At 42.7% G+C, this 16,544-nt stretch overlaps 1 protein-coding gene across 6 annotated transcripts in view; it reads right to left on the reverse strand.

Annotated features, from left to right (window-relative positions):
- The window catches only part of TMEM131L (transmembrane 131 like), a 173,976-nt gene that overhangs the window by 43,277 nt on the left and 114,155 nt on the right, over nt 1-16,544 (reverse strand). For all 6 annotated transcript variants that reach the window (XM_061383936.1, XM_061383941.1, XM_061383938.1 and 3 more), the window contains 11 exons: nt 11,671-11,748; nt 11,321-11,474; nt 10,017-10,075; nt 9,585-9,693; nt 7,377-7,467; nt 6,692-6,845; nt 5,963-6,133; nt 4,595-4,664; nt 3,431-3,548; nt 1,508-1,649; nt 245-354 (listed from right to left, as the gene is read on the reverse strand). In XM_061383936.1, the coding sequence (XP_061239920.1) occupies nt 245-354; nt 1,508-1,649; nt 3,431-3,548; nt 4,595-4,664; nt 5,963-6,133; nt 6,692-6,845; nt 7,377-7,467; nt 9,585-9,693; nt 10,017-10,075; nt 11,321-11,474; nt 11,671-11,748 (1,256 nt within the window). The remainder of the gene's footprint in view (nt 1-244; nt 355-1,507; nt 1,650-3,430; nt 3,549-4,594; nt 4,665-5,962; nt 6,134-6,691; nt 6,846-7,376; nt 7,468-9,584; nt 9,694-10,016; nt 10,076-11,320; nt 11,475-11,670; nt 11,749-16,544) is intronic.

Below are 16,544 nucleotides of genomic sequence, written 5' to 3' on the forward strand. Positions count from 1 at the left end.
TTGGGCCCTGAACTTGACACAGTAACACTGAAGAGCCACACGATGCACGGGACTGGCACGTGCCATGGGGTCTGCACGTAGGGGCAGGGGTGGATGTCACAGGCTGAGCCCATGTACATCCATGCACAGAACCAGGGGAAATGCAAAGGACGCTAAACAGTTGCGGGTCTTAACAGGACAGGCCCTCAACTCCTCCTAGCAACCGCCCCCGCCCCGTGAGAGGTCTTCACCCGCTGGGCGTTACCATTTGTGCAGCAGGCGCGCAGCGGCCTCAGGCTTCGGGTACAAAGAGACGGGCAGGAGCTGCAGGGAGACTGGCCACGAGGAGGGGTTCTTCACCACGAAGTACTTCACCTAGACGTGTGGGAAGGAGAGTCAGTTCCGGAGACAGCACCACCCCTAAGACGCAGCTGCAGAGACTCATCACCTGCATCTCACCAGGAACCATCACCTAGGCAATTCCAGGAACGGTCTAGAGAATCAACAGCCTGCATGCGTCACAACAGCTGCACAACGTGAGGTGTAGGAGCTGCGGAAGACGGAAGGAGACGCAGGCCACCGGGCCAGGCAAGGACAGGCCCTGGGCTGGATGCTGTAAAGTACGCATGTGAGTGGGATAAGTGGAAACCTTTGTACGGAGACTGCAGATCAGGCATAACTGTTGTGCTTAATGCTTACATTTTCTGATTTTGATAGTTAGACTCTGATACGCAAGAAGATGTCTAGTTCTTAAGAAATTCACATGGAAGTGGAGTCGGGGCATCATGTCCGACCCTCTCACACAGCTCATAAAAACACGTGTGTGGAAAGAGGGGAAACATCAAGCCAAGTACAGCAAATGTTAAAAATAGATGAATCTGCATGAAGGGCAACTGGGAGTTCTTGGTACTGCTTTTGAAACTCTTCTTTAAGTGAACTTTTTCAAAATAGAATGCTTTAAAAAAGCAGTCTTGAGATGTCTTCCCTAAGAGGCTCAATGAGTACCTGAGGAAATATAAATTATTACAAGGACCACAGTGACCTGGCTCTCAGGTAAGGAGACTTTCCAGATAAAACCTCAAGGCTGCTGTCACTGCCTTCGCTCTGCCCTCCTCCGCCATCAGCTCAGGAGAAGCTTGCACACAGGAAGGGAGCCGAGGATGCAAGCAAGTGACAGAGGATGCTCCCTTCTGAGCTGCAAACTCACCCGCTTCTGCTGAGCCTGTGTCAGCCACGACCTCCTCTGCGGCTACAGCTGAGTACTGTCTTAGCTGGTGGATTCTGAGCTGAATACAGACTTCATAACATGCATCTGCTTAAAGCATTTCAGTCTGTTCCTAAGTTTATTCCTTATTTTGTTCTTCCGACACCTCCCTCCTAAAAGCGCTGAATAGCATACATGTGTCACTTAAATTTCAACTAACTTTGATTCTGGAACAGTATCTCAAGGTGGAAATACTTGGTTAATGTAAAAGCTCAAGAGCCGAGGTGTTGCAGATGAAGAAATGAGAAGACGTGGGAGCCTCACCATGCTGTTCCTCAGGGCGGTGGCACTGAAGTTCAACACGAGGCCAGGCTCAGGGACCAAACGAGGCAGGAAGACAGCAAAAGGCTCCGACTCCTTGGATTTCTTTGAATGGGCAAACCGAGTCACTCCTAAAACAGTCCTTCTGTGAAATTCGTAAAGAAAGAAATTACAGGAAATAATTTTGACATATAAAAAAGAAATCACTAAATGTCACTCCAACTAAAAGGAACAAGAGTCTCTTGGGAAAAAAATGGCTTATTCAGGGTATGCGTGTGCTCAGTCACTTCAATCACGTCCAACTCTTTGTGACCCCATGGACTGTAGCCTGCCAGGCTCCTGTCCATGGGTTTTCCCAGGCAAGAATACTGGAGTGGGTTGCCATGCCCTCCTCCAGAGGATTTTCCAGACCCAGGGATCAAACCTGCCTCTCCTGTGTTGCAGGTAGATTCTTTACCACTGAGCCACCTGGGAAGTCTATTCATGGTATGGGGGAGACAAAGTACAAGATGATCTTGGAACATCCCGTCTTACTAGAAAGCAAGGAAGTGCTCAAAGAATGATGGGTACACACAAAAGACCCAAAAGCTCGCCTCAACGGGCTCCCATCAGCCTAATCTGGGACAAATCAACATCAAAAATGATAATGATGCTAATGATGGTAATGACCAAAGAATTCATAGTGATGCTCAAGAGTGTAGAATGAATAAAATAATTAGCAATATCACCATTTTTGCCGCCATCAATTCAATAACTGATCTCAGGCAATGATTATCAATGGGTGCCAAAATGCTACAGTGAAACATTCTCAGGGAACAGGAAATGTGTACAGACTCAAACTATCATAGCACATATCATTTATTAATTGCAAAAGGAAAAACATAGTCTACAATAGAGAGAGTCAAATGATTTAACCAAACAATGTCAATAATGGGACAAATTGATATTTATGTCCCTCCTCAGGTGACGCAATTATAAGCACACAAGAGCAACCAAGTAATTAGTACTTACTAATTTTAAAAATGTTTAACAGGAATGTAAACCTGAAGAAGCAATCCCAAAAAATCCAGAGTGTTGAATGTTCCCTAAGACAGCTGGCTATGACGCTTTAAAACATCACACTATTAAAGATGAGGAAAGGTGGGGGCACTAAAGAAAATTAAGGAACCATGATGACTAAATACAATGCATGCTCCTTGAATGCATCCTGGATTTTACAAAAAGGAAAAGACAGCTATAATGGATATTTTGGGGTCAACTAGGGGCTTTCCTGGGTTCAGATGGTTAAACGCATGCAACGTGGGAGACCTGGGTTCAATCCCTGGGTTGGGAAGATCGCTTGGAGAAAGGAAGAGCTGTCCACTCCAGTATTCTTGTAGAGAATTCCATGGACTGAGGAACTTGGCAAGCTACAGTCCACGGGGTCGCAAAGAGTCAGGCCCGACTAAGCAACTAGCACTTTCACTTTCACACTAGGGAAATGTGAATCTGGACGTTTATTAGTTCATATAACCTCATCAGTGTTAAGCTTCTTGGGCATGTAATGACAGTGAAGGTATATGCAGGAGAATGTTCCTTAGGAAAAAAAGTCTTTCCTAATAAAGTACTAAGGGCTGAAGTGTCATGGTATCCACAGCTTACTTTCAAATGACTCGGCAAAAACGAAGTGTGTGTGTATGTGTGCATATAGACACAGGTAGGGAGAGAGAAAAAAACAGCAGAAGTGGTAAGATGTAAACATCTGGTGAGTCCAAATTAGGAATATTTGAGTACTCATCATATTATACTTTTCAACTCTTCTGAGGTTTGAAATTTGTCAAAATAAAGGCTGGATATTAAAAATTCACTATTGAAATGTCAACAAAGATTATGTTAAAGTGTCCCCCCAGTGCTGAATAAAAGAAACAAAGAGAGGTGAAAACATACTTGCAGACATCACCATGTTTTAACTTCTTCCATCTTTCATATAATGTATTTGCAAGTTCGGAATCCACATCCCAGGTAGACGGATCCAGAGAAAGGCTCCCTTCCCAGTCAGGATTTTCTACAAGTTAGACCAGACTTACTGTTTAGACGCACAGGAAACATAATTCACTTAGTAAATAATGCCAAGGGTTGAGGGCTAAAACTTCTCAAACGCAGAGGACAGTAAAGTGATCAGTGACTCCTGTCGGCTGATTGCTTTACTACAAGTCCCTCTAACTCAATGGCAAATGAGATATCAAATCAAAGGAACATGTATAAAACAAAACTAAATCGAATTATGGGAAGGTAATAACATAAAAGACACATGGCTCATGAATACAGCCTGAAACAAGGTAAAAATCATACTCAGACCATGTTCAACAGCTTTAAATCTAAAAGGCTAAAAACTGCGTCATGTACGTGCTAGTCGTCTCTGCGCTGGGTTACCGGGCAGAAGGCCAACGCGCCAACAGGCGGCAATCCTCAGAAACGAGGGCTGCAAGCAGGGCTCAGCCTAAAGGCGCGCGTTTACACTCATAAACGGGTCCCTGTCTGCTGGTCTGCCCTGCCTTGTCTGCGCTAGAAGACAAGGGTGGGGAAGTGGGAGTCATGCAAAGAAAATTCCTGTGCTAGAACTCTCTCCTTAGGCTATATATTTTAATAAGTCAACAGGCAGGAAGCAAACTCGGAACAGCTTTCTCTATCGACACCTTGGCCTCCAGTCTCACACAACAACGAGTGCTCCCTATAAGATGCTTATACTCTCTTCAAAGACAATTCCAAATTATTATTTTTTTTTTTTTTTACTAACTTCTAGTCGGCCCTTTTATAAAAGAATCAGAGTCCAACTGTTCCTGGTGACAAGGTTGCTATTATGATCAAACATCGTGTTTGAAAAAGTCCCTTACAGAAGTGCAGGTTAAGACGTAAGGGGGTGTTAATTACACAGGCACCTCAGATGGTTCTGGAAGTCATTCGGTTAATGATCATGCTCTTAAAGAATAGAATATGATGCAATGATGTTAAAGGACTAATCATTCCATCTACAAATGTGAATCTTCCTCACTACTTCCCACCCCGCCCAACACTAGAGGTCTACAGAAAGCCTAAGGGCAGAATACTTACCTGCTTTTGATTTTCCCATGAAATAATGCATGCCACAATGTGCTATCACTTCAAAACCCAGACTCCCTTCCTAGATTGAAAAGTAATATATGAATAACTTAAAACACAACACTAAACACAAAAATCCTAATGCACTCAAACGCACAGCACACATGGGCCTCCACCTCTGCGAACGTCCCTTTAACCAGAAGCCAAACAACTAGGAAGTGATTTCTTGGCCTTCTTTCTCCTTGGTTGAGAGCTCTGACTGTCCCTCACAGCAGGGTCACTACAGTGGATTCTGGGCAATAATCAACACCCACAGTGACCCCCCAGGGCCCTACAGACACCAAGCTGCCTTCTAAATTAAAGACTAAATTAGTCTCAGGATATTCTCAGTAGGGTTTGTAAAACACTGCATTCTAATCCATCGTAACTCCTAAACTATTCAGGACATTTAAATGAATGTCCCACTTCCTAAATTGGGAAAGCATAGATCGCCTCTTCCACACATTCCTGCAGCCTGCCTGCTCCCTCCCAGTCACTCTTCTCATATGCAGCCCTTGATGGAAAAAGGAAGTATCTAAGAAATCTCCCCTGCTCAAAATATGGATTAATAAAATTAACCTTACATTTTGTTTAGCATACTTTTAGACGCCCTATCTTTAAGTTTTTAGCAAAACATGAGGCACTTCTATCTATGAAACACCAACGCTAATAAGTGAGAAAAATCATAAAGATGGTTGTATGAATGTCTCATAGTGAAAAATTAGAACCCAGCATTATACAGAAGAGCTTGGATAAAAAGAAGCAATAACAGTAACTAAATGAAAAGAAATAAACATTAAGAAAAAATGAGACATGTTCAAGGTAAGATCTAAATTAAATATAATATACAAAGACTTTAGAAAGTATTTGCTTAATCGCGAATCCTTTCAGGCTTTAGATTATGGCCCACTAGGAAATTCAAGGACTATGAGCAGCTGAGAGTCACTTACCAGAGGTCTAAATAAAGCATTTAACAGTTATTTGAAATCACTGCAAATATGTACTAATGGCACAAATGTGTTTACTATAGCAAGCACATATTCCTTGCTCATTTTGGAAATAAGTGAAAATGAGATCTATCGGTTTGTAATGCCTTATTTTCACTTGAAAATTACTTCATGTATTACTTTACGAAAAAGAGAAGCTGTTTTCAAATAGATTTCCATACTAAACAATTTATCATCTAAGACTGGCCTGGTAATATCCATTAATTTCTTAGACAGCCTTAGAAAATATGAGGTCAAGTCCATCAACAAAATCCAAGCACCATAAGGTAAGCTAATAAGAAGAAATAGCAATTATTACAAAAGTTATAACACATATGGAGTGTGTAAACAATACCTTGGTGGGCGCTGAGTAAATCTGAAGAGGTATTGCAAAAACAGCACCTATGTTTGTAGTCAAAAATACATGGGTGAATACATTTATGGCAATGTCTTTAACAGCAAGTTTCAAAGAAAATATTTTCCAACAGCCTGGAGGTAGAAATAAAGGGCCAGTGAAATTCAGAATCTAAAAAGAAAAGAAGTAAGAGAAATTACTTTCCTAACTAAGGCTAATTATGATTAAAATCATCATACTGTGTGATACTAAAGTTCTTCTATACTTTGAGAAATAAAATGTTACTCAATTATTTCCAAGTCAAATACTGACATATTTTTCTATAAATAATAGGTTTCATTTAATATTTACCATGCACTTGTTTTTAAATTTCACAAAATAATCTTGATATGTTCATAGCCAGTATTTTACCAAAACCTACTATTTTATCATGAACGAGGCTTATTTTTATTAAATGTAATCTTCTTAGGATAAATTGTAATTTACAATATTTTTAAATAATGGTAGTAATAAATATCTCTAATGGGATATACCCTGGTCCCTTTGAGCTCCTTGAACAATAGTTTGAAAAAATAAAGAGAGCCTAAAAGTAATTCTGAAAATTTTAAAAGAAACATACTTGCTTTAAAATTTGTAAGTGAAAGATTTTATAAATAATTAACTTCATAGTATTTGACCTTAAACAAAGCTTAAAATAGGCTAAAACTTAAATAAAAATACCATATGTACCTTTAAAACGTGCTTGGTCTCCTTGGAAACAAACACATCATTTAATACAACACCATGGTCAAAATGGTTGAGGTACCACAATGACCAAAGCCCTGAAGTATTCTCGTGATTCTCTATGTGAAACTGGGTTGCAGAAGGGTCCATTCGAAAATACCTGTGAACACAGGACAGTCATGACATCAGTCCCGTGTATACAGACAACCGTAAGGGCGAGAATGAGCCTCTAACCGCAACACAGCAGTCACACATAACCCTAACCTAGCCTAAAAAAAAATACCATCGTTGCATAAAAGCATCACAGAATGAATGTGAGCACCTTCTTCAGCCTTCCTGCCCACAAGCAGAGCATCCGGAGGCCCAAGGGTGCAGTGTGGCCAGCACCAAGACAGCTCACAGAGGCCAAGGCAGAAACCAGGCCCCGAATGTAACTCAGAAATGTGGCGGGAATATGCTTTCCTCCTTCCACACACAGCTGCCCGGCCCGGATCCCATCCACCACCTCCATCATTCAGCTTCCCCTTTCCCATCCTGCAAACCACCCTTGCACAGCCTGCTAGCATTGCTAACTCTGGAAGGCAAGTCCAGAGAGAGAATCATACACGTTATCACTTCCTTATTAAATCACCTCCGGGCTACGGCGGGGTGGGGAACCGAACAATTTCAGGGAAAGAGGAGTGAAACCCACCCTTGAACCACAGGGGAGGAGAGGCATGCTTTTAGTGTCGGGGTATCTTTTTTCTTGCCGTCTTCTCTCGCCCCACTCTCACAGGATGGAGCTGTTGGGAGGCAGAAGGAAATAAATGTGAAGAATCAGTATCTTTTCTTTCGTTTGCCCAAATGAAAATAACTGTTTTATTTATAACATTTTAATTACTTCACATTTTTGTCTCCATTATAATCGCGCATGAGATATAAATGGTAAAATCCTTTCTTGAACACTATCTTTCCTCCTTACTGGCTGGTTGTCAGTTACCCAGAACATGGTACTACCCAGCTCTTTGCTAAACCAACCTCTCATTTCTTCTTTTGGAGGAGAAGAGAGTCAACACTTTGTGGCTCTCCTTTTGTAAAGATCTTAAGAGGCAAAATTGAAAGCAGGAGGAGAAGGGGACAACAGAGGATAAGCTGGCTGGATGGCATCACCGACTCAATGGACATGAGTCTGAGTAAACTCCAGGAGTTGGTGATGGACAGGGAGGCCTGGCGTGCTGCAGTCCAGGGGGTCGCAAAGAGTTGGACACAACTGAGCCACTGAACTGAACTAATAGGTAAGTCCTTGGGTCTGCAGAGACGACAAAAGTGAACAGTCAAGCCCACTAGGGTGGGTGAAGAGATGCTTGTGGAGGTGTAAGCCAGAAATGAACAGGTGAACCCAAGATCACAGAGGAGCCTCACAGCCAAAGTGGGACCTCGCTGCCAAAACACTGTTGAATCATCAATCACTCGTATGTGTTCCTTGAGCCAGGTCAGGACACCATCACACTGGGACTAAATTCTTAACTCTGATACTAATACCTGACTTTTTTTTTAGCTGTATGTTAATATATGTTCCCCTCCTAAAATTCAAACACTAACAAAAAGATGTGAAAATAAACGTCTACCTTTCCCTAGACGAGAGAAACAACTGGCAGCAGACTCCCAAGCATCCTTCCAGTGCTCTAACACATGCAAACCCACAGGGACCCTTAGAGAACCACCCTGCCGACACTGCAGACTCCCGAGCATCCTTCCAGTGCTCTAACACAAGCAAACACACAGGGACCCTTAGAGAACCACCCTGCCAACACTGCAGACTCCTGAGCATCCTTCCAGTGCTCTAACATATGCAAACACACAGGGACCCTTAGAGAACCACCCTGCCGACACTGCAGACTCCCGAGCATCCTTCCAGTGCTCTAACACATGCAAACCCACAGGGACCCTTAGAGAACCACCCTGCCGACACTGCAGACTACAGAGCATCTCTCCAGTGCTCTAACACATGCAAACCCACAGGGACCCTTAGAGAACCACCCTGCCGACACTGCACACCTGTTTATGACTCTTATACCTAAAAAGGCATAGGCTCCACCCCCATGCAGATGAATTACAATTTAACCAATCTCCTGTTCTGTTGCCACAAACAATGCATATTTTTGTTATTACAATTCTGAATATATACAAGTGTATCTCTCATAAAGATACACTCCCAGGATAAGCTCGGAGAAGTAGAATTCAGGATCAGAGAGCATATATGCACATCTTAAGTTTTCAGAGAAATTGCCAATTTTCCCTCCTAAATAGCATGCATCAATTTATACTCATGTCCAAAAAATCAGTGTTGTTTTCTTTCTAGGCATTACTAACACAGAATACTAACAATCTTTTTAATCTTTACAGACCTAAGTCCTGAGTTATATCTCACTTACTGCTTTAAATTAACATTTCTTTCAATGTAAGTGAGTCCGGTCTTGTTTTCATATATTTAAAATGCATTTCATTCCTTTGTAGAAACCTTCTGAACCATAAATAAGACTGAGGAGAGGACTGGGTTGACACTCACTAGATATCCTGCATTGCATTCTACACAAAGAAACCAACCTGGGGATGCACAACCCTACCTGTAAAAGCAGTACATCCGTCACACACGTACAACCTGGCCTTTGAAACCACCAACTGAGTTTCGACCTATAAACTCAAAATCCTGCTCACGTGGCGTCACAGAAGCGGCACACCACTACTTCTTCCATCAGGTTACCTCTCAGAACTGTCAAGGCTGTGGAACTGAAATGAAGCCCACTGGCTTCAAAAGCCTTGCCTAGGCTGTAGCTGAGTCATCACAGAAAGAACTAGTGTCATAACGACTAAACGACGAAAACAAAAAGACAGTCTCCAGCATTTTAAAAATCTGTACCTTTGCAAGTAAAAGAAGCAATTTTTGTAAAGTTCGTTGTGGAAGTAGGTAGGAGTACCGGTTCAAACTGCAGAGACAGGACATCTCTCTGGGAGAAATGACGTACATCCTGTAAAAAAAACAATCCGCAATACTGCTCTTAGCGGGGTGGAGGCTGATCCAGGTTGAATCAACCCTGTCAAAATGGCTGAGAAGCTCAGACTGGCACAGAGAGCAACTGTTCAGTAGAAGGGTAATGACACGTGCTATTCTGTAACAGCACGAAGGGGTGCTGACAACCTTCACCCAAATATGGGCTCGAGCAAGGGAAAATGTGTTTCAATGGAAGCAAAAGATAACAGAGACAAGTGTTCTCTCAAAAATCCTCATGTTCTGTAATTAAATATGCACTTGTAAGTTTAAACTATACTTTACACAAGTATTTAAAATTACCTGTATCCATATAAGGCTGTTTCCGGAATGTAATATATACATATTCACTGCTGAATCGTCTGTTCAAAAGAATCAAAGTAATGAGATTAAACAAAGGGCCATCTCATTCTCACATTTTCATACTGAAGTTAAAGCATCACAGAACGCATTTCTATTAAAAAATGCAATTCATCTTCCAACACTAAAATTGAAATGAGGAGCTGTTTTCTGGTGGGTATTCTTTGAAGTCAGAAGACAAAGGACTCTGGCAAAAAGACTGACCTGTCAACACTGACTCTCTAATGATGAAGTACTAGGAGAAAAAGTCTGAGTGTAGGGTCACACTCCTGCTCCCTAGATGAAACTAACCAACTGGACCGCTTTCAATAAAGCTGAGGTCTCCTACTGACCAGACAGCCCCTCACTTCCTTACTGGACAACCACACTCGGAAAAAATAAAACCCTGGATCTCAGGATGCAGGCTTCCCTTTAATCTTCACCAACAGAAACGCTGCCCACGCTGTAGGAGTCTTCCCTACACTGATGCCCACCTGGCCATCCTGGGAACCGACAGAAACTCAGAACCCCAGGACAAGAAAGCTCTCCTGCTGACCCATGACATATGTAATCAATTCTGAGGACGGGAAAGTAAACCATGTTTGACCAACAATTAAGACGGCCAATGTAAAACTGTATTTCGGTACCAGGACAGTATTGATAACCAATGGCAAAGCTGACATGGTAAAATTCATGGATCCTATGTCCTCTACAAAATCTCTCAGAAACTTAAACTGATAAACAAGGTTATTCTTGGCAAGTAGGACGCACAATTTCAAAGGTAAAATTCAAAGACAGGAACGCTGAAATTCACACTACTCTAAGTTGTCAGGCATCCAGGATCCAGCCATACCAGGAACACACCGTCAACCATGAAAAATACAAGCACCATGACTTGGTCAATTGAGCTTCTGCAAATCATAAAGCAGAACCAAGACACAAGACTTAAAATACTGTGTAAATATTTATATTAGACTGTAGTGCCCATTTAATTTGTTCACCATCTTCAAAATGTCAAGAAAATTATTCCTCGGGAAAACACAGAATGGTTTGCTGGTGCCACTTAATTTACTTTAAAATAATACATGCTTACGAGCAGATGCAGATGGAAAACTAGTTACTACTGCAGTGTATTAATAATGAAAGCAAAATCTCTTTGTCTGGGATTGCAACAATGCAATCTGCGATCTCTAAGTAAATGATACAGAAAGATGATGCAGGTGAACCAAAATATATTTTACCAGAAAAGTTTAAAGAGTCTGCCATACCTGAGCTCTCAGATTTATCTGTAGCTACATAAATAATAGAGAGATGATCTAACAAATCTTGTGTGTTTTCTTCAAATTCTTTTGAGGTGTTTTCCATTGTTACAATTATGCTCATCTGTAGCCGTAAAACGTCATCCGATTCCACATAACAACTCTGAGATCGGAGGGATGGAAAAAAAGGAAAAACTCGAAAAATCAACTGAATTTTTTTATTTCAAATTTTAGGGGTGAAAAGCACTTAGGGGAAAAGCATATGCAATTCTGCAAATAAACATGCTGTTTTATTTTTTATTTCTAAACAAAGAGGCAGGAAGGCAGGCAGGAAGAAAACACTAAATTTTTAATTTTACCTTTAGTCGCTGACACACTTTATTATGTAAACTGCATTCCAGTTGCACCTGCAAGAGGCTAGAATTAGTGGTTTCCGCCTAAAAGAAGAAAAAGGAGGGAAAGAAATTACAAGGAAGCAAAAGTCTCAATCTACTATCAATAGTAAATAATCTATCACTTAATCAGAAATTAGATTTCTTCATTCATTTTATTCATTCAACATGTATTTGAGCCTCTGCTAAATGTTAGGCAAAATTCTATTTGCTGGGAATACAATAGTGAATAAAACAGAAAAATCTCTTCTGTCACTGAGCTTACATCTAATGGAAATCACAAGCTCTCCCATGGGCAACATGAAAATTCCTGTTATGGCAATAAGCAGATAAATATGTTCTAAATATACACAGGAACACTGTCGCTTGGCATTTCTTATATTTTTTGAACATTCTGCTCCAACACAGGAGCCTGCCCTTATTTGAAAGTAGGTTCACTCAGCTCAGTCGCTTAGTCGTGTCCGACTCTTTGCGACCCCATGGACTGCAGCATGCCAGGCTTCCCTGTCCATCACCAACTCCCAGAGCCTACTCAAACTCATGTCCATCAAGTCGGTGATGCCATCCAATCATCTCATCTTCTGTTGTCCCCTTCTCCTCCCACCTTCGGTCTTTCCCAGCATCACAGTCTTTTCAAATGAGTCAGTTCTTCGCATCAGGTGGCCAAAGTATTGGAGCTTCAGCATCAGTCCTTCCAATGTACACGCAGGACTGATTTCTTTTAGGATTGACTGGCTGGATCTCCTTGCAGTCCAAGAGACTCTCAAGAGTCTTCTCCAACACCACAGTTCAAAAGCATCAATTCTTTGGTGCTCAGCTTTCTTTATAGTCCAACTCTCACATCCATACTATTGGGAAAAACACAGCTTTGACTAGACAGACCTTTGTTGGTAAAGTAATGTCTCTGCTTTTTAATATGCTGTCTAGGTTGGTCATAGCTTTTCTTTCAAGGGGCAAGCGTCTTTTAATTTCATGGCTGCAGTCACCATCTGCAGAGCCAATTAATGGTTCTGATGCCTGGCTCTCATCAGTAGAGTGAACTTAGATGCTGCGACAAAACCATAGGAGAAGGTCCACCATTCAACTGGCTATAATTTTTAAGAGGTGGAAGAGAGGTGGATGGAAGAAACAAAAGTATATGAAAAGACTGCAGAATGTCATAAAGTTCAAAGATCTTAACACATGGGATGATACCGAGGAAATGCAAAGTCAATCCAGGCACGTGGCCATCTGGGTGGGAGGGAGGGGGAAGCAACAGCGAGCACACAGCAACGTCAGGCAGTGCAGCACGTCCATCTCAAGGACTCCCTCTTTTCTTGAGTCTGACACGTCTGGCATAGTAATTATAAAGGTGGCACGTGGCTTGGCAGTCTCAGTCAGAACATGAGAAAATCTCAGCAAGGCATGAAGGTATTCCCTACATCCTTGGCTGACTCACCTGTGGGTACATGTCAATTCACTCCAGGAGGATTTCATTTTAAGCAGAATCACCACAATTATGTTTAATTTGTTAGATTTATAAGAATATCTAAGTATATTATATAAAAATACATCTTTAACTACCTCAACTGTCATTCAGCAATTAATGTACAAAACAAGAATAAAATATAGCTAGCTGATCCTCAGTTCCGTGGAAGCAGACTGGAAGAAACATCAGCATTCTTGGGAGTGTGGTCCCTGGGGGGCTCCTGGATCCCACCCCCTGCAGACGCTGAGGGACCATGGCATATTACACTTTAAAGTGTGGTAAAAATAGTTAAGGGGTTTAACCAAGCTGGGCTTTCCTTGTGGCTCAGCTGGTAAAGAATCCACCTGCAATGCAGAAGACCTGGGTTCGATCCCTGGGTTGGGAAGATCCCCTGGAGAAGGGAAAGGCTACCCACTCCAGTATTCTGGCCTGGAGAATTCCATGGACTGTGTCTATGGGGTCCACTGTAGTCCACAGGGTGGCAAAGACTCGGACATGACTGAGCGGCTTTCACTTTCACTTAACCAAGGTTGTAAATCGGACCAAACGTTTAGCCAAGGCTCTTTTAAAAAGTAATTGCTCAAGAGAAACACCAATACAGTATGTTAACACATATATATGGAATTTAGAAAGATGGTAACAATGACCCTATATGCAAGACAACAAAAGAGACACAGATGTAAAGAACAGACTTTTGGACTATGTGGGAGAAGGTGAGGGTGGGATGATCTGAGAGAATAGCACTGAAACATGTATATTACCACATGGGAAACAGATGACCAGTGCAAGTTCCATGCATGAAACTCGGCACTCAAAGCCGGTGCTCTGGGACAACCCAGAGGGATGGGGTAGGGAGGGAGGTGGGAGGGGGTTCAGGATGGGGGACACATGTGCACCTGTGGCTGATTCATGTCAGTGTACGGCGAAAACCACCACAATGTTGTAAAGTAATTAGCCTCCGATTAAAATAAATTAATTTTTAAAAAGTAACTGCTCATATCAGTTAGATTTAAACAGTAATATCATTTGTAAACTGAACCTCAAATCTCAAGGAAGAGCTAGATTTTTAATTCTGTGAGCCAAGTCTCACATCAAAAACATAAACAAAGAAAGCCCACCTACTCCTTGAAACTGTTAGTCGAGCTACAAGTGACCCCGTGTATCCCAACCCAATAGAAACCCCTCTTCTGCCTGACCCTGCTCCCCACTTGGCCGTCTCCTGGTGTCTCTCGTCCTCTTTGGCGCGTCCGCTGGCTCTGCTGCCTCTGGCACAGATGTTACAGTCACTGCAGACTCCGTCTGTCCCTTGCTCTCTCGCCCGACAAGAGGGGTGACCCTGCCCTCTCGCCTGACACGCCGAAGCCACCCACGCTATCTCATTGGTGCAGGCGTCCCTGCTCACACACAGTGCAGCCAGTGTCTGGGTGCCCCCTGCACCCTCACACACAGCCCCCGCCGGGGGCCGCGTCTGCACGCCACTCCTCATAGCACTGTTTAAGCCAGAAACCTGGAAAGCAACCTCCCCGTGCCTTCTCACTCAGCCTGCCCCAACAACCCAGACCCAGGCGTACTGAGCGGCCATCTTCTGCAGCCCCTGGATGTGTTCACTTCCCTTCATTCCTAACAAACACCCTAAGGATCAGGTCAGCACACTGTGCTCATGGGCCAAAGCCAGCCTGTGTGCAGATAAAGTCCTGTTGGAACATGGCCATGCTGTCTCTTTCGCAAACTGCCTATGGCTGCCTTCAGGCAAAGACGGCACAGTAGAGTCAACAGCCTACAAACCCAAAACGAACGCCTCTCTGGGCCTTTACAGAAAAAGCTGACGGACCTCTGCCCTGGTGGGAGGAAGGAGGGGGCAGCAGGCTGGCACAGCAACTCCCTCCCCGTCTCCGCGTGTCTACCTGTTCTCTCCTCTGCACTGTCCACAATGCATCAGGAATGAGTTTACTAACACACAAACCAAGTCACATCACTACCTGCTCAGAACCCAGCCAAGACTGCCTGCTCAGCCAAAGCCCCACGTCCTTTACTGCACCAAAAACCCGGGCACCTGCCTCTTCTCTACCTCCGTGCTTATGCTTCAGCTTCATCTACCTTCTGCTCCATTTTGCCGTCAACCTCTGAACGTGCTGTTTCTCTGCCTTGAACTCTCATTCCCAATCCATCCTCCGCTCCACCTAACTGAATCTGATTCATCCTTCACGTCCCAGCAGAAACACTACTCTTAGGGAGGTGGTCCTTGACAGCACCACGGGGCTAAACGTCAGCACTCACACTCAGGCCACAGGTCATGACGCTATAGCAACCTGTTCAAGGTCTGCCTTCCCCAGCAGACCGTAAGCACCCTGTCTGATGCTTTTACCATAGTGTCTACCACTTAATCAGCACTCAGTAGACAGCTGATGTTGGAAGAGAAGTGTCACAAATGCTCACTTGAAAGGTGCAAGCCTGCTAGGGGCAAGAAACTAAAGATAAACAATGGCTCTAAAATAGAAGTGTGCATCGGAACCTGATATTTGGCATGTGCTTCTGATCTGAAACTTTCCCCAAAAAAAGTTTAAAGAGAAACCCATATCAACACATTTACGACTAGGTTGGGTTTTGTTTAATTAACCTACAACATTTTAACTATAGGTCTTAATCTGACAAGGCAATTTTCTTGCCTAAAATATTTCTTCACAGGTTGAAATAAAGTTAAAAGTCCAAAATTATGACTTTGAACATGATTAAAAATCCTACCTACACAGTGATTTGATGTGATTTTAGAGCCCACTATTTTGTCATTCTTGGTAAATTTTTGGATGAATGAATTTATAATTTACCATGTTAAATAAGATTCTTCTATCAGTTGGTAACAACAAAAATAAATTATGTCGTTTTATTTGCTGCACAACATATTTCAGAACCCCACAAGGGGGAGTGCCAGCACCTCCAAACTGCCCTTGAAGATGCAGACTTTTCTCAAAGAGAAATTTAAATGTTCACGTCTCTTTCCCAAAAGAACAAAAGTACTGCACTCTTGACTTAAAAAGGGAAAGTACAACCAAAACACGTGCCATGTGGGGCAGCCACTGGCACACTGGGATAATAAATTCCCTCTGAAAGAACCCCAGCTGAGCACATTTGTTTGGACCGCTTAGGCACAAGTGTGCCCGGGCAGGTTATAAAAGAAAAACAAAAGCCTACTTTTCTTTTGAAACCTCCCACATTATTTTAACAAATTAGTTCATAAATTTGACAGCTGAAAGAAACAATAACTCCTCAGCAGTTTTCACATAAGTGTATGGTGGGAAAAGATGCAGTCTGCAGGGCTTAAATGACTTATCAAAGGTCCCCAAAGGTTAGCTAGTGGAAAAACAGGGGAGAAAAT

The sequence above is a fragment of the Bos javanicus genome, chromosome 17 (assembly GCF_032452875.1).
Source record: "Bos javanicus breed banteng chromosome 17, ARS-OSU_banteng_1.0, whole genome shotgun sequence".
NCBI lineage: Eukaryota > Metazoa > Chordata > Mammalia > Artiodactyla > Bovidae > Bos > Bos javanicus.